The 18,659-nt window shown below is 37.3% G+C and overlaps 1 protein-coding gene across 3 annotated transcripts; it reads left to right on the top strand.

Annotated features, from left to right (window-relative positions):
- The first annotated feature begins 223 nt into the window (after positions 1–223).
- Positions 224–18,659, top strand: Poli (DNA polymerase iota). 3 transcript variants are annotated; one of them, XM_090353063.1, is made up of 10 exons: positions 224–360; positions 2,082–2,207; positions 2,943–3,107; positions 4,333–4,485; positions 7,436–7,672; positions 9,579–9,757; positions 10,362–10,453; positions 13,552–13,682; positions 14,864–15,069; positions 17,612–18,659. In XM_090353063.1, exons 1-10 carry the CDS (start codon positions 267–269, stop codon positions 18,416–18,418), a joined length of 2,190 nt encoding a protein of 729 aa, XP_090209189.1. In that variant the 5' UTR covers positions 224–266; the 3' UTR covers positions 18,419–18,659. The 3 variants fall into 3 exon arrangements, with proteins under 3 accessions (XP_090209189.1, XP_090209187.1, XP_090209188.1); XM_090353061.1 differs by lacking the exon at positions 224–360 and adding an exon at positions 734–861 and having other exon boundaries at positions 17,612–18,657; XM_090353062.1 differs by lacking the exon at positions 224–360 and adding an exon at positions 1,117–1,214 and having other exon boundaries at positions 17,612–18,657.

The following is an 18,659-nucleotide window of genomic DNA, read 5'->3' as shown; positions in this document are numbered from 1 at the left end:
AGCTCGCCGGACTCCCGGGTTGGCAGGCCGCACTTCACAACCGGAAGCAGTGAGGACGGCCCGGAAGTCGGATGTCGCAAACCTGAAGACCTCGGGCGGCTGGGGGAGTAGGGGTGGGTCTGCCCGCGGTTTCCATGACGACCGGGCGGAAGCGGCCGGAAGCTGAGCTGCGGTTGGCCGCGAGGGCAGATGCTGGGGGGCGGAGCCTCCGGGGGGCGGAGCTTGAGGAAGCCGGAGGCCGCGACGAGGAAGCGGAAGAGGCGGTCATGGAGCTGGCGGACGCGGAGGCGGCGGGCTCGTCGCCGGAGGCTCCCGCGCCGGCCGAGTCTGCGCCAGCGGAACCGGGCGGCCTCCCTGGGTGTAAATGAGAAGGTTGGGGCGGGGTTGGGAGGGCGGGCGGACGCCAGGGGGCGGCGGCAGTTGGGGCGCGGTTGTCCCCGCCACCCCCTCCAGCTACCGCGGTCGTCCGGGCCCCGCGGGCAGCGCTGCCCCCTCCGAGCCCTGCTAGTCAGCACCGTCCGGGGATGGAGTCACTGTGTAGGGCGGGGATGGGACGTCTCCGCCCCGCCAATGGGAGGCCAGCCGTAGGGCGGTGCACCTGTGGCGGCCTGCCCTCCCCTGTGGCAGTCCTGACCGCCGGTGGACGCGGCCGCGGCTCCCCGGAGGCCGCAGCGGGAGGCTGGGGCCTCGTCCCTCCTCCCAGGTGGAGGCCTGGCGCCGGCCGCGTCGCGGAGGGAAGGGTGGCTTCGAACCCAGCACGACCGCGTGGTCTCTCAGTCTCTGGCCCCGGCCTCCAGTATCTGAAAGCATAACCCACCGGTTCTCAATCTCTCTCTCTTCTCATCGAAAAGATGGACCTTGGTACATTACTATACACATTCTGCCAATTTTCTCAAGGATGCGTTTTTTTTTTCAGCTCTAGACTCCACGTTGCATTTATTTTACCCTTTTACAAAATTTTTTTTTATTGTCAGGGTGATGTACTGCAGTTATTTTTGTCAGATAGTGAGTACTCTCGAACGTTGTTATCCCTTCCCATGTTTTTCTCACACTCTTCCCTCCACCCACCCCCTCCCAGGTTGCAAAATTCATTAATGGTAACTTAAGAGCAAGAATTGCCCCTCACCTCCATCTCCACCCATGACATAAGCCAGTATTTATTTTCTCCCTCTATTGGTGATGAGTCTTAAACCCAGGAGATGAAGGCGTGTCACGTAAGTTGCTGTGCTAGTGAGCTGCACCTCTTGTCTGTAAAATACTGAAAGTATTGGAAAAGCCTTTTCAACTTTGCTAGTATTTTTTGGTAGCACTGTTGTAGACACTATAGACTTCCTTTCACGTAAAACCCCCCCTGTTGTCCCAATAATTTGTATTGCCTATGATTTAAGTGTAGAGACAGACTACCTTAGAATAATATTCATGGTTAGTTGGAAATCAACATTGTTTTAAGTTTCCTGCCTCTTCTGCTTTAATGAATTAAGAGTATTAGATTCTGCCTCATCCCATTTTGATCTTAATATTTTTTTCCTCCTCAAATTCCTATGCTGAGGAAAAGAATGCACAAAACAATACAAATTATGTTAACAAGACTGAAGAGTATACAGCTGTTAGAGTTTTTATGATTTTAGATGCTTTGGTGCATCTAAAGATTTTACCCCGGGCTAGGAGTGTGGCCTAGTGGTAGAGTATTTGACTATCATGCACAAAGCTCTGGGTTCAATTCCTTGGTACTACATAAACAGTAAAAGCTGGAAGTGGTATTGTGGCTCAAGTGGTAGAGTGCTAGCCATGACAAATTTCAAGGACAGTGCTGCAGCCCTGAGTTCAAGCCCCAGGACTGGCAAAAAAAAAAAAAATGGACCCATAGTTGTGAAAAATAAAACATTAAGTCCTCCCTCCTGCCCAGTCCATTTTTAAAGTGGGATCTTCAAATCTCAGCCTCTGAGTAACGAGAATTATAGGGGTGAGCCACTGGTTGCTCACCCAGCAAAATATTTTAATATTTATTAATATTTTTATATTGGTCAAAGACGATAAGATATGCAGCGTGAGTTTATGTGCTTTTGTTTCTAATTGTACAGTAGTTCACGATCAGTTGCTGCCAACACGAAGTTCCTCGTCCAGGGTCATAGTACATGTGGATCTGGATTGCTTTTATGCACAAGTAGAAATGATCTCACATCCAGAATTGAAGGGGAAACCTTTAGGTAATTCTTCACACTTGATAAGAATTGTTCTGTCGAATTTGCTCCTCATGATGCTCCCTTTGTTTTGACTTCTTAACCATATTAAAGGAAGTGTAGACACATCATTACTTCATTGCTAGATGTGTAAACCCTAATAATTACTGTAACTTGGCATTTGGACCATTGCTTATATATACTGGCAGTTTATGCAGAAAAGGAATTTCTCTAGTGACAACCAGTATTTAATTGTACTCATTTATTATATGCTTTATTTTTTTTGTGAACCATTATAAGCATTATGCATGGAAGTACAGATTAGTAGGAGTTTTTATTGTTTGCTTTCTCTTTAATGACTAAAAATTCTAAGAAATATTGATTTACGTTAATTTTAGTTAAATTTGAGAAATACTATTTACTTTTTGTATATGAATAATTGATTCTCATTTTGATGTACTGTTAGTGTTTTCTTATTAAATAACAATTTCGGCCCTCAGTAGATAAAACAGCTGAAGAATGAAAGTAGGATATGGAAAATAACATTAGAATCTTTTAATTAGTAACAGATTTTTTTTATAGAGCTCAAAACCTAATTTTTTGTGTGTGTAGGATTTTGATGGAGTTCATGTCTTGTAACTGATACAGCTTTTTCTTACCAAACCATTGCGTTATAGCTATAGTATGGAATTAGTACATTATATTTTTAAATATTTCTTCAGTTATGCTTAAATTTCTCACAGGAGTATTTATTTCTTGTAGGAGTTCAACAGAAATACTTGGTGGTTACTTGCAACTATGAAGCTAGGGAACTTGGAGTTAAGAAACTTATGAATGTCAGGGATGCAAAAGAGAAGTGCCCCCAGCTGATATTAGTCAATGGAGAAGACTTAACCCGGTACAGAGAAATGTCATACAAAGTTACAGGTACAAATTATGAGCGTGTGTGTGTGTGTGTGTGTGTGTGTTTATGTGTATGTATTTTGGGGGGGCAGTTCTGGGCTTGAACTCAGGGCATGGGCACTGTCCTGGACACTTTTTGCTCAAGGCTAGTGCCCCACCACTTGAGCCACCATGCAATTTCTAGTTTTTTCCCTGTATGTAGTACTGAGGAATCAAACCAGTGCTTCGTGCATGCTAGGCGAGCACTCTACCACTAAGACTATCTCCTGGCCTCATATTTTTATATATATTTTATGAGCAATATATTTCTATATGTAAAATGTTTGTTTATTACTAAATTAGTGAAATGTATGCATCAAATTCTATTTTCCTAAACGCTTTTTATTTTGGGTCTGGTCCACTTTAAACATAATAAGAAAATGACTTTCTGTTAATGTGATTAGAGAGATATGCACTTGGCAGTAATTCTATCATGACTAGTTTTCAGTAACAGAAAAGAACCTAAAAATGAGAAAATGAGAATATAAGGAAGACATTAACACTTTGTTTGTTATGAAGAATATGTTTTCTAATGCACTAATGATCATGTTTTGTTAATATTGAAATCTGATTTCTTAAAAACATTAGGATTTTATATATGCACTGAAAATTATAGGATAGTTAAATTCTCCCATACTAATTTGTGTTTGAACCTTAGTGGTTTATAGAACAGAAAAAATGGAAATGCCTGTGCATTGGTTTACTGCAAACTTATAGACTTTAGCATGTACAAATCAATTTTCTATTATTATTCTATTTTTGTTTTCAATTTTCATATGAAAAAGATTAGTTGTGTACAATATAAGGAAGGTTCTTATAACTTAAGAAAATAACCAAAGCATGCCATGGCAGCTTTCCTAAGAAGATTATAATTTATTCTTTGACACCATCTTCAAGATTAAAGTTAACTATAAGCATTGATATTTATTTTATTATAAGTAAAAAATTATAAGCATGGAAGATTGGGCTAAAAATATGGCTATGAATAACTTCCCCAGGATGTCATTTGGGGCTTGTTTTGCTTGTAAAATACTTAATTTGGTACAGAAGAAAGAAAATCTCCCTGAGAGCTTTTGAACATGATTATGAAGTAATAAATATATATAAATATTTTTAATAATGTATTTGATGATTGTTAAACAGTAAGTATTTAAGTTTGCTTTAGTTGTAACTTCAGTTACATCTTTGCTTCACTATTATTTCAATTTAGAATTGTTGGAAGAATTTAGTCCCATTGTTGAGAGACTTGGATTTGATGAGAATTTTGTGGATCTAACAGAAATGATTGAGAAGAGACTTCAGCATCTTCAAAGTAATGAACTTTCTGCAGTGACAGTGTCTGGTCATGTATACAATAATCAACGTGAGTGCATTCTAAGCCTTCTTAGTAACTTAGTACACATATGTGTTAATGTTAGAGACTTCATATCATTCTGAAGGATTTCTAACTTGGGGGAGGTATAGTCACAGTTAGGCTTCTAAGATAACTAGAGTGACTTATTGCTATTCCATATTAAGCATGCAGAATTTTGATGACCATATAGCTGTCCAGTTTTCATCTCTCTCATGCACTGTATTTTTTTTTTTTTTTTGCCAGTCCTGGGCTTGAGCTCAGGGCCTGAGCACTGTCCTTGGACTTTCTCAAGGCTAGAGCTCTACCACTTGAGCCTCAGCACCACTTCCGGCTTTTTTCTATGTATGTGGTACCAAGGAATCAAACCTGGGTCTTCATGCATGCTAGGCAAGCACTTTAACCACTAGGCCAAACCCCCGGCCCCTGCACTGTATTTTTTTGCAGTCCTTTTTTCTTTTTTCTTTTTTTTGGTCAATGATAGGCTTGAACTTGGGATGCGGGCACTGTCCCTGAGCTTTTATTGCTCAAGGCTCTTGCTCTACCTCTTTGAACACAGCTCTACTTCTGTTTTTTTTTTTTTTTTTGGTGGTTGATTGGAGATAAGAGTCTCACAGCCTTTCTTACCTGAGCTGGCTTTGAACTGCATCCTTAGATCCTAGGATTACAGTTATGAGTCACCAGTGCCTGATTCCGTAAAGTCCTCTTTTTTTTTTGCCAGTCTTGGGCTTGGGCTCAGGGCCTGAGCACTGTCCTTGGACTTTCTCAAGGCTAGAGTTCTACCACTTGAGCCTCAGCACCACTTCCGGCTTTTTTTCTACGTATGTGGTACAGAGGAATCGAACCCGGGTATTCGTGCATGCTAGGCAAGCACTCTACCACTAGGCCAAACTCCCGGCCCCGTAAAGTCCTCTTTAGGCTAACTCTATATTACAGGAATTGACTTGTTACTGCATTTTTTTTTTTTAGAATAACTTAATTCTCCTAAACAATCTCTAATCAAATATTTGAGGTAGATTTTGAGGTTCTGCCATTGATGAATCTTTTCTTTGAATCCCTCTGTGCCTGAGACCTGAAGACCCTCAAGTTGCTTTCTCTCTTTCTGAGTTAGCCCTCTTGTTCAGGTCTTTCACAAACCTGCTTGCTATGTATTACTATCTTTTCCAACTTTCTAGTTAACAGTTCATAATGTCACTACCAGCTGTTAGGAAGAAACCAACATGGTTCATTTCCTTCACTAAGCTCTGAATGAAAGCTAAGTTGGTGATTCATACCTGTACTATCTACTTGGGAGGTAGAGATCAGAAAAGTCACCATTTGAGCCAAAACAGTATGCAAGATCCCATTTCCACCAATAAAAACCTAGGTGCAGTGGCATATCCCTGCCTGTCAGTTATGCAGAATGCAGAAATACCTTATTTAAAAATAATGATAGCAAAAAAGGACTAGAAACGATTTAAATGGTAGAAATGTCTGCCTACCAAACACAGAGCTTTAAGTTGATATGCTAGCACTTCAAGAAAAAATCGAAACAAAACAAAAAAAACTATCTAGAGATAGTTGCATTTGAAAACAAGCTGTATCCAGTATCTAAATAGGTTTTCAGATGTAGTGGATCTCATATCATATCATAAAGAAAATAATCTGCTTTGCTTTTCTGTAATAGTTGTAATACCCTTTTGGTAGTTGGACTACATAATTTTCCACAAAAGGAAAAGGGTAGTGCTATCATTCTTAGGAGACATGAAGCTTTTTATATATCTTTTTATCTGTGTTCTTTTGTCAGTTACAAAGGCCAATTGCCAATAATGTTCAAAATATATTTCTACATAATTCAAAACAAACTCAGTATATTAAAACATCACTACAGAGAGCTATATTTTATAGACTAAATAGAAGATATTTTTCCTATTCTACACAAGGTTTTTTCTAAGCCTACAGAAAAATTGATAGAATTTATAATGAATACATTTAGGTTCTTAATTATAAATAGACCATTGTCAATTTATTTTGCTTTGTTTTAACCATTTGGAAGTAATTTGCAAACATTGTTAAACTTCATCTCTAGATCCTTGTTGCCTAAGTCCTAAGGATAGAAGTGGTCCCATGTAATTCAATACTGTTTCATAACAAAAGAAATTTTTTCTGTATACAATTTCATAAAATCTCTTAAACAGGCTAAAAAGCCTGCGCATAGAGGTGATATGTAAAGTTTAGATTTAGATCTTTGAAGCTATCATGTTCGCTTAAAAATTACTCTTAAAATTTAATTTTTTATGATGTACTGAATTTTTTTTATGATGGGGCTTGAACTCAGGACCTGGGAGCTCACACTTGGCTTTTTTGGTTAGTTTTCTTACTGTAATACTTATATGTTTATTTATAAGTGCAAATAAAAGTTACTATCCATAGGAATTGGTTTTTGGATCAGTTTTCACAATCTATAATACTTAAGCACTTTCAATATACGTTTACTAATGTAAGTCCTTGGAATTCACTTGCATTTATTGCCTTTATGGGGTCCTATGAGGAACCAAAAGAATAATTCAAGCACAGCACAATGGTGGTGATGGTAGGGGTAGGGTTTCAATATAAGCTCTGACCCTTTAAAACTACTTTTGTAAAGAAGAACATTAAAATATTTTGCTGTAACTTTATTATATTCATTAAAGAATTTATTAACATTGATTTTTTTTACATCATATTTCAAATGACGTGTTTAACAAATAAGTACTTAAGAAGGGAATCTATATATACAATCACTGGCACTTAGATTTTAGAACATAATTAAAATTAGGCTGTGGGTTTGTATGTCATAGATACATATTAATCTATGTAATAAAACATTATGTCTATAGAGTCATAAATTTTTATGTCTATGTAGTTGTGTTTGTATTTCCAATACCATGTCCATAGCATTGGGTTTTGTTGTAACTTTAAACAACATTGTCTGCTTTTGTAGCTGTGAACCTCCATGATATCATGCATCTGAGACTACTTGTTGGATCTCAGGTAGCAGCAGAGATGCGGGAAGCCATGCATAATCAGCTGGGGCTCACTGGCTGTGCTGGAGTAGCTTCTAATAAATTATTGGCAAAATTAGTTTCTGGTGTCTTTAAACCAAATCAACAAACAGTCCTACTACCTGAAAGTTGTCAAGATCTCATCCATAGTTTGAACCACATAAAGGAAATGCCTGGTAAGATGATGTATATGAAGACTACATTTTGGCTTTATTTTGGTTCATTAATCTTAAAAGTTATACAATATCATTAATTCCTAGAGTGTATAGTTGGCCTTTAGATAAAACAGCAACAAAAAGCCCACATGTTTTTGGAGCAAGTCCACAGGGAGGAATACACAAAAGTAATTTTCTGTATCTGTTTGCGAAAGTTACAATCTTGAAACATACAGTCTTTTATTTCTAGTCCTTGGTTCATAGACTTATACTGTGCATTGAATCTAGAGAAGTAAGCCACATTTTACCAAGTCTTTGGGGGTTATAAATATTAGGGACACAACTGGCACATCAAAGCCTCTAGGTCAAATACTTTGTTTGCTTTTTTTTTCTTTTTGCCAGTTGTGGGGCTTGAACTCACAGCCTGAGTACTGTCGTTGGACTTTTTTCAAGGCTAGAGTTTTCTGCTTGAGCCTAGAGCCACAGCACCATTTTTAGCTTTTCGCCTGTCCTTGGACTTTTTTCAAGGCTAGAGTTCTACCACTTGAGCCTTGAGCCACAGCACCACTTCCAGCTTTTTTCTATGTATGTGGTACTGAGGAATCGAACCTGGGTCTTTGTGCATGCTAGGCAAGCACTCTATCACTAGGCCAAACTCCCAGCCCAAGTACATGCGTTTTTATAGAGAAACTCATTAATGAATATGTTATACTTTATTTCTGTAGCATTGTTGGGAAATACGATGTAATAAAATAATTCTATCGAAGTCAATTTTCTAAGACAATGGAAACTTAGCCCAGTAGATGTCATAGTTTCCCATTTTCCACCAATATTAGTATGATTCTAAATTGCATTGTATCTGTCTTCTTCAATATAAAGTTTAGTGTTAGCATTCTGAAGAACAAAGTCAAATTATAAGAAACTGAGGCCTGTATACTAATATAAAACCCTCTAACTTGAATTTATCTTTTGAGTTACTGCCTATTATTACAAGCTTCTTTTCCCTTTATTTACTATATTGTCAGTCTTCCTGTTTCTGCAGTAAAAATCTGTCACCCCACATAAAGCTCCCCGAAACTATGTTCTGTCCTAATTTTCTGCTTTTACTGTACAAGGTAACCAGATAATCGTAGAATTACTTTTTTTTTTAATGAGTAAGAAGTAAACTCCGAGCATTTCCCTTGTAAATTAAATATTAAGTTTTAGTGTGAAAATAAAGCTCTTGAGGACTAGGAGTTTGGCCTAGTGGTAGAATGCTTGCCTAGCATGCACAATGACCTGGGTTTGGTTCCTTGGTACCACATGCATAGAAAAAAGGCGGATGTGGTGCTGTGGCTCAAGTAATAGAGTGCTAGCCCAAGGTGCTTCTGAGTTCAAGGACTAGCAAAAAAAAAGTTCTTGAAGACCAAGAACAAAGTTCTTATACTAAAATTAGAATTTTGTCAGTAAGATTTTTTTGTTTGCCTTCTTGTTTTTAGTAGTGTTCTGGATTGTGAATAATGCTAGATATGACTGGTGGATAAATACATAATGTGTGTGCAGATCAGGTTGGCAATTTTAATTACTCTAATGGCAGTCTTCGTTTATACTAGTAAGAACTGATTCATATATATCACCTGAACTGATAAACTGTAAAAAAATCTATAAAATAACAATAAAGCAAATTAGACAAAAGAGTGAGTTCTTCTATAGTATTGTGTGATAGATATTAGGAATTTTATTTACCATGATATAATTATTGATTACCTCTATTAATTATACTATATGTTGTCAGGACTTGAAAGAGATCTGTATTAACTCAAGGGCCATGAGTGGAAAAAAAATTCCTAATTTGTAATGGTATTAATTTAGGACTTAAAATAGGACAGACATGTCTTAGTATTTTAATTATCTTTATTTTTGCCTTTTTTGTTTGTTTGTTGTTTAGGTATTGGCTATAAAACTGCAAAACGTCTTGAGGTTCTTGGAATCAGTACTGTGCGTGAGCTCCAAACCTTTTCATCCAAAATATTAGAAAAGGAATTGGGAATTTCCGTTGCTCAGCGTATTCAGAAGCTCAGTTTTGGGGAGGATAGCTCTCCTGTCATGCCCTCAGGACCACCTCAGGTACATGGCTGTGATAGTTATTTTAATTAATTAAGTACTGGTTTTTACAAGACTTGAGATAAGGATTTCTAGTTTTATTATTATGTTCTTTGCATTTTAGTTTGCTTTCCAGTTAGTACATGATTCTTTTCATATGAGAAGGCTGATGTATTAGATTAATACATGTTCTTAAATTCAGATTTGGCCATTAATACTTTTAAGTCTCAACCACTTTTATTGACTACAATTTCATGGCCTGTAAAACATAGAAGGCAAACTATTTTAATCTTTTAAAAATGTTGTTTTCAGAATAGTCCAATATTTGGGAAAATTGTAATTAGTCCATTTAATCTCTGCAGTTCACCTTTGAGGTAGGAGAGCCTTACTGTAGTCATACAGTAAAACTTGTAGTTGGTACTAGAGCTGTGTATGTAAGTTTTTCACTTGCAGTATAATTCTAGTAGAGAACAATAATTCATACATAAAAAGTTGGTGTGAAAGTGAACTAAGCATAAGACACAAATTATTTAATAAGGAATATGTTGGATGCTACTTTGACATATATACTGGATATATTGGATCTGTTTCCTCAAGTTTACATTTATCTTTATTTATACTTCTGTAGTCCTTTAGTGAAGAAGATTCATTTAAAAAATGTTCATCAGAAGTAGAAGCTAAAAAAAAGATGGAAGAACTTCTTGCTAGCCTTTTGAACAGGTGATTTTCAGTCCATTCTGCCACACTGTCCTGTATGTTCATTCTGTATGCATTAAATAGGAAAACACTACTTTCCATCATCTTTCTTGGATCTTCAGATTATAGGAAACAATGTTCTCTAATATAGATAATTGCATTTCTCATCATTATAAACTATTATGAACAGTAATATTCTTAATCCATCTTTTATTAGTTTTAAGTAACATGCAATTCTATTTGTAGCTCTTAAGCTAGTTACCTAAAGGGTACAATTTTATGGTCACTTTTTCTTCCTATGCTTGTTCAGGTTCAGGTAAGAAGGAAATAGCTTTAATTTTTCTTGGCAAGTACAAAATATTTGCTCTCAACTTAATAGTTGCTTTGTAGTAATAGGGAAAATATATAGAGAAGTAATACTGTTAGAATTCTAAAACTTCTTTTGTGGGAGCAGCTGAATAAATTTGTCATGTTTAAGAAGAGAAAGCTAATAAAGGAAGAATGGTGGAGGAAGTAATGAAACCTTACATGTTTACCTCAGACTATAGAAAAGAAAATGGGAACCTGGTAATGGTAGCCCATGCTTGTAATCCAGCTACTCAGGCGTCTGAGATCTGAGGATTATGGTTTGAAGGCAGCCTGGGCAGGATATTTCATGAAACCCTTATATCTAATTAACCACTTAAAAGCCGAAGTAAAGGGACTCACGTGGTAGAGTGCTAGCCTTGAACAAAAAAGCTCAGTAACAGTGTCAGGCCCCGTTCAAGCCATAAGACCAGCATACAGATACACACATACACACACACACACACAGACACACATTTGGAGTCAGAGGAAGACATAGAAAATAGGGCTGTGTGTGAGGATTACAAGTCTATGTAGGGATTCTGGTTATTGTGTATATATTTCATATTACTTTGTAGAAAAGTATTCATCTCTTTTCCTTTCAATTTCTCTTTTGTTAGAAATTTATCTAATTGGAGTGACAGATGTTTAATAGCTTAGAGTAGGTATTGATTGTAGAAAGGTTAACTGAATCTAGAGAAAATAGTTTGGGGATGATTGTAAGCCTCAGAAAATGGATAAAGTTTCTTGCAGGCTTGCAATCATATGCATCTTGTCTCCCATGTCTGGGGCAGATTTGCAGCTCATGGCTTGCTGCATGCAACTGAGGCTGCTTTGTATGTATCAGCTACAGCAGGATGACTTAGGCTGGGGTGGGGAGTGTGCTGGTGAAACTGGGTCATGCACTCTATTTCAGCTAGATATTAGAGCACTCTGATATGAAAATGTGTGTGAGAGTGTGTGTGTTAATGCTTTTTGTTTTAGAGCATATAATGACTCGTTCTGTAGTTGTGAAAGAAATGTCAAGCTATGTAATTTTTTAATCCATTTTCCAGGCTATAGTTTAAAATTGCTTAGGATGTAACCTCTTTCTAATGTGTCACAGTTGCATATCATACTCTGAATTGTGTAATTATTTAAAAGAATAGGTGTAGCTAGAAGATAATTGAGTCATATGTTTTCAGGGACTACTAAAGATACTCCTTATCTGAGTTGAACATCAATCAGGGAGCTATGTGAAATATCAGGAAGAGAAAGAAATTATTTACTCAAATTTAGAGTTTTCATTGAGTATTAAAAATGTGTAATATTTTTCATTTTGTTTATATGATTTTAATGAACTGATATGAAAAATAAAAGGAAAATATCCTCTAGTTACATTTATTTTCTAGTAGTTACATTTTTTTCTTCTTGTTCTTCCTTTTCTTTTTTCCTCGGTGCCAGTCCTGGATCTCAAATTCAGGGCCTGGGCTGTCCCTGAACTTCTTATGCTTTTTTTTTTTTTTTTGCCAGTACTGGGCTTGAGCTCAGGGCCTGAGCACTGTCCTTGGAATTTTCTCAAGGCTAGAGCTCTACCACTTGAGCCTCAGCACCACTTCTGGCTTTTTTCTATGTATGTGGTACTGAGGAATCGAACCTGGGTCTTCATGCATGCTAGGCAAGCACTTTAACCACTAGGCCAAACTCCCGGCCCCTTCTTATGCTTAAAGATAGCAACCTACCACTTGGGCTGCAGCTCCATTTCTGGCTTACTGGGCAGTTTATTGAAATTCAGAATCTCATGGGCCTTCCTGACTTGGCTGGCTTTGAACCTTGATCTTCAGATTTCAGCCTCCTGAGTAGCTAGTGTTACAGATATGAACTTCTTCCTCTTGTTCTTTTTTTTTTTTTTGCCAGTCCTGGGCTTGAGCTCAGGGCCTGAGCATTGTCCTTGGACTTTCTCAAGGCTAGAGCTCTACCACTTGAGCCTCAGCACCACTTCTGGCTCTTTTCTATGTATGTGGCACCCAAGAATCAAACCTGGGTCTTCGTGCATGCTAGGCAAGCACTCTACCATTAGGCCAAACTCTGGCCTCCCTCTTGTTCTTTTTTTTTTTTCCTCAAGGCTGGAGCTCTACCACTTGAGCCTCAGCACCACTTCTGGCTCTTTTCTATGTGTGTGGTACCAAGGAATCACACCTGGTCTTAGTGCATGCTAAGCAAGCCCTCTATCAATAGGCCAAACTCCCGGCCCTCCCTCTTGTTCTTTTTAATTAATCCTTTTTCATTAAAACTTTTTAACACCACCGCAAATGACATTGATAGACAAAATTTTGTTTAAGTGCATGACTGTCTTTGTAAATGTAAGCAATTGATATTTCACAGTATTGCTCTGATAAGCTGTAATATTAATGTTAATCACTGGTTCTCTTAAGCCTCTTTGGGGACTTTCCTTGAGCAGACGTTATTTTATACAGAAACTTGTAAAATGTTTTCATTTGTAAATTTTAACTTATTTCTGTCTGTCAGATTTCATAGTTTTAAGATGTTGCCTTTATGTTTTAGATTGGACAGTAAACAGCTTGTCTTAAGATTCTTATTTCTGTTCTGTTTCAAATCCGAGATTTGAAATGTCAGAGCTTTAGTGCATGTTTATTTATTTTAGCATCTTGGAACTTTATTGTTTATAATTGTCTGTTGTATTGTAATTGTTATATTTACCATGATACCTTTCAGTAAATGAGATTTTATACTATTTAAAAGTATTTCTCTAATTCCTATTTTCCATATATTTTTAGGGTATGCCAAGATGGAAGGAGGCCCCATACAATACGATTAGTAATCCGTCGGTATTCATCAGAGAAGCACTGCAGTCGTGAGAGTCGTCAGTGTCCTATTCCATCCCATGTCATTCAGAAGTTGGGGACAGGTATCACTAGTTTCCTAAGAATGTATTTGTCATACTGAACTCTGAAGCATTTAATATTTTTATCCCATTAAAATTTTCACTAGGAGTTTTTAAAAATTGAGACAGGGTCTCATTATGTAACCCAGGCTGCCCTGGAACTTACTCTGTAGCTCAGACTATAGGTGATTATTCTCCACTTCCTGAGTGCTGAGAATATGGGCATACACCATCTTTCTTAATTAGTAAAACTATGTAGTGTATCTTTAGTAATTAAGGAAAAGATGCCCAGTGATTTCAATTTAGTATTTTAATTTCCTCCCTTTTTTTGGACAGTACTTGATGTGAATTTAGGGCCTTCCTTGTACTTGCTAAGCAGGTTCTTCACCACTTAGCACATCTGCAGCCCCTTTTGCTTTTATTATTTTTCAAACTTTATTTTTTTCCCCAGGTGGCCTGACCATGTTCCTTCTGTTTATGTTTCCTGTGTAGCTGGGATGACACAAGTGCATTACTTTATTCAGTTTTTTTAACTGGTTAAGATGGAATCTCCACCCATTTTTTCTTGCCTGTGTTAGCTTCAAAACTGTTGGACATCATTTCTGGGCCTCAGGTAGTTGAGATTACATGCCCCTTTTTTTATGTAGTTAAAATTAGCATCGGTGCTAGTTTTGTGGCTCACAGTTTCTGAGCGTTGAGGCTGTCTTTGGATGGTGTGGTGTTGCAGAGCAGCTGAGCTCATGGTGGCAAGGAAGCAGACGATGGGCTTTGTCCTTTTACCTCCTTTATGCCTTCTGTGCCCTCAGCTTACAGGATGATGCTACCCACATTTAGGATGGATGTTCTCAATCTTTTCTGGAAATATCCTGAGAGGCACACCATGAAGTGTGCTTTATTAATCTTCTAGATGCTTCTCAATCCAGTTAAGTGGACCATCAAGACGAATCATCATATCTATATTAATTGTAGAAAGGGTTTCATCATGTTGTTTTTACACAAGAATATAGCATTTTGGTCATGTTTACTTGTGTTGCCCTCTTGTGTCCCCCCTGTGGTCTTTATTTTTTTCTGATACAGGGCCCCTTCTACTGATTGATCATTTGAAAAGTCTTATGTTAGGACTTTTAGTTCTTATTCTAAGCAATATAACTTACATGAAGCCCAATATTATAATATACTTATATATTCTTGAACATCTGATTTAGGAAATTATGATGTGATGACTCCAATGATTGATATACTTATGAAACTTTTTCGAAATATGGTGAATGTGAAGATGCCATTTCACCTTACTCTTTTAAGTGTATGCTTTTGCAACCTAAAAGCCCAAAATACTACTAAGAAAGGGCTTATTGATTACTATCTAACACCTTCATTATCAACAACTTCACACTCTGGCAAACGCAGCTTTGTAAGTATTCTCTGTTTATCCTTCAGTTTTATAATAACAGAATTTATAGATAGTTAAATAGCAGATCTGTATTTGGATTTAACTGATGTTATACGTTCTTTTGGGTGATACTGTTCGAATGATTCACTTGTATATAGTGACTATGAGAAAATGATTGCTGGCCTTAAATATATTGTGACCTAAGAAGAAATCATAAGCATCACTAGGTAAAAGAGAAAGCTATTACAGAGCTCTGTTTTGGAAATGTTATTAACCCATTTCAGATGTTATACAGGAGTATGGTAGATTAGGTCATAAATGAAAACATCTTTGTTTTGTCTGTCAGTCTCTATATAACTAGCACTCCTCCTTCTTCTCTTTCTCCTCCTCTCCTTCTCCCTCCTTCCCCTCCCCCTACTCCTCTTTTTTTTTTGTCTGTCATGAGGCTTGAATTCTGAAACTAGGTGCTGTCCATGAGCTCTTTTGCTCAACGCTAGTGCTCTACCACTTTAAGCCACAGTTGGACTTCTAGCTTTCTTGTGGTTAGGCATAGGAGTCTCTGTACTTTCCTGCCTGGGCTGGCTTTGAACTGCAATCCTCAGATATCAGCCTTCTAAGTATCAGCTAGGGTTATAGGTGTGGGCCACCAGTACCCTGCGTTGTTGTTTTTTTTTTTGCAAGACCTGGGGCTTAAGCTCATAGCCTGAGCACTGTCCTTGGGCCTTTTCCTCAAGGCTAGTGCTCTACCACTTCAGCTACAGCATCACTTCTGGCTTTTTTATGTATGTTGTACTGAGGAATCGAACCTAGGTCTTTGTACATTCTAGGCAAGCACTCTACCACTAGGCCAAACTCCCAGCCCTCATAATTTTTAAGGTATTTAAATTTTCTTAGTTTTAAAATTACATTGGCTTCTGATAGCAGTATTGATAGCTTTTGCTGTTGATTTGACACAAAAATCAATGTTAATTGTTGGCTCACACCTATAACCATAGTTATTGAGGAAGCTGAGATCTGAGAATAGAGGTTCAGAGAGTCTTATGTAATACTAATTAGTGAAACTGGTAAAAATGGAGGTGAGGCTCAAGGGATAGATCACCAGTCATAAGTCAAAAAGCTGAATGAGAGCGCGAGACCCAGAGTTGAAGCACTAGTAAAATGGCTGTCAGTGGAGAAGCAGGGTCCAGTCAGATTTTCAAATGACTAGTACAAAGTACTGTAGCAAGTTATGGGATGCTTGAAAAGATGCCTACAATTTAATTTAAAATGTTTTTACTTTTGAATCAGTATAAGGTTAAGTGTTTTTACATCTATTTATTTAAACAGAATGTTAAGAAAATAGTCAATTATTTTTTATTTTGCAATCCTTTTATTCAGTGTATTATCCCAAAGCTTAAAAAGTATTTACTTTCCAAATCTTAATCTGTAGGATAGGAATTAAGTGTACCTAATTTACAGTGGGAATAGAGAAAGAGATAAAGTAACTTTGCCTCTTTAGTACACAGTAGTTTTTTATATTCTTTGTTTTATTTTGGTCGAGGTCTTCCTATTGCTATAACTGCTCTGGAAAGTGCTGTGTAGTCCAGGCTGGTTGTGAATCTATGTCTTCTTCAGCACAAAAGCTCTAGTGCTGGGATTATAGACCTGTTCTTGGGCTTCCAATGTTAACACCCACGAAGTTATGTACTTTTTTCCTGGCCATATGGGGGCCTGAATATAGGATCTTGAGCTTACCATTAAGCCTTTAAACCTTTACTTGAGGTTACTCATCAGACAAGGTCTTGCATCTTTGCCAAGTTCAGCTTGGAGTTTGAGTCCTTCCACTTTTGTCCACTGAGTGACTGGAAGCACAGGCATTGATCACTATTCCTACCTTCTTTTTGAGACAAGATCTTGCTTTCTCTCCAGGTTGACTTCAGACTATATTAGTCCTGTTTGTTGCTGAAATAACTGGGATTTTAGGCAGGGAATACGATGTCAGCATGTGTATATTTTATGGTTCTGAAAACTGAAATTCAAGCTAAAAGCTGTAGAAATGTTGTGTGAATTTGAGTAGGAAACTTTAAAAGTTAATTTAAAGGTAAAATAGTATTATGTCTTAATAATAATAGAATTTTCCCATAAAATATTTTTTCCTGTTAAACATTAAAATTTGAGAGTTTTGGAATTTTTGGAAACTAGTTCTTGATACATTCTGTTCGTGAACTTTCTGAAGAATACTTAGGCACATTACATAGTTTCATTAGACCAATATTCTATAATTTACAAAATTGAATGTTGAAATGCATGATTGTCGAAATCCTTTTCAGGGTCTGTAAGTTCATATTTACTTGTGGTTCAAGGCTTTGTAGGAAGAAAACATATTTGTGAAATAGTGATCTACACCACAGTGTGACAAATTATGATAGGTTAATCATCTCTGATTGCTTGAAATTGAGTACAAAAGATTGGATATGCTGAGTTAGTTTGAAAACATTTTGTTAGTAAAAATATAGGCTTCTCTGCAGCAGAAGGATATTTTACAAGCCATCAGATAACTAAACGATTCTGCTCTCCCATCTAGAAAATGAAAGACACGCACATAGAAGATTTTTTCAAAGATAAAGAAACAAGCTCGAATTTTCTACCAAGCGGAAGAATTGAAAGTATAAGAACTGGGGAATCGCCACTGGACACTACAAATGTTTCTAAAGAAAAAGATGTGAGTGAATTCCCACTCTCTTCACTTCCAGAGGAGATTGACCAAGAAGTCTTCAAACAGCTTCCTGCAGATATTCAAGAAGAAATCCTTTCTGGAAAATCTAGAGAAAAGTTTCAAGAGAAAGGAAGTTTGAGTTGTCCTCTACATGCTTCCAGAGGAGTATTATCTTTCTTTTCTGCAAAACAAATGAAAGATATTCCATTATCTTCTAGAGATAATTTATCCAGTAGCAAGCAAGTATCCTCTACATATCCTTGTGAACCAGGAACATCAAGCTCAAGTAACAGTAATTCCTGTTACTCATCTAGCCAAAACGATTACTCATACTATATAGACAATCGATTAAAAGATGAACGGATGAGTCAAGGACCTAAAGAATCTCAAGGATTTCATTTTTCTAATATAAACACTACTGTATCTGTTTTCCATTCATTTCCAAATTTGCAGAGTGAGCAACTCTTCTCTAAAAATCGAAGTACAGACAGCCATAAGCAAGCAGCAACAGCTTCTCATCAAGAAGGACTTAAAGAAAAAGGAAAGCAAGATTCTGCTTCAGAAAGAGTCACTTTTCCATCTGAAGTTGATCCTCAAGTTTTCTATGAACTACCAGAAGAGGTCCAGAAAGAACTGTGGGCTGAGTGGAAGAGAGCTGCGTCAGATTCCACATAGTACATAAGTAAGCACAGCCACAACAGGGGCTTAACATTTTAAGCAAGGGAGTTATCATAGTTCTTAGATTAGCAGGATTCGCAGCTCCTCTTAAGCACTGATATTCAATAATGTAGAAATCCAGTGGTCATAAGAGGTACATTCTGATACAAAGCCTAAAAATATAACAAAAACAATAATGTAAAAATATTATCTTCTAATTTCTACAACTATTTTATGTTGCTTTCCAATAAAAGGAATC

The sequence above is a fragment of the Megascapheus bottae genome, chromosome 19 (assembly GCF_031878675.1).
Source record: "Megascapheus bottae isolate mThoBot1 chromosome 19, mThoBot2.hap1, whole genome shotgun sequence".
In the NCBI taxonomy this organism is placed as follows: Eukaryota; Metazoa; Chordata; class Mammalia; order Rodentia; family Geomyidae; genus Megascapheus; species Megascapheus bottae.
Note: the sequence above shows the minus strand (reverse complement) of the source record. Positions and strands in the feature narration are given on the sequence as shown.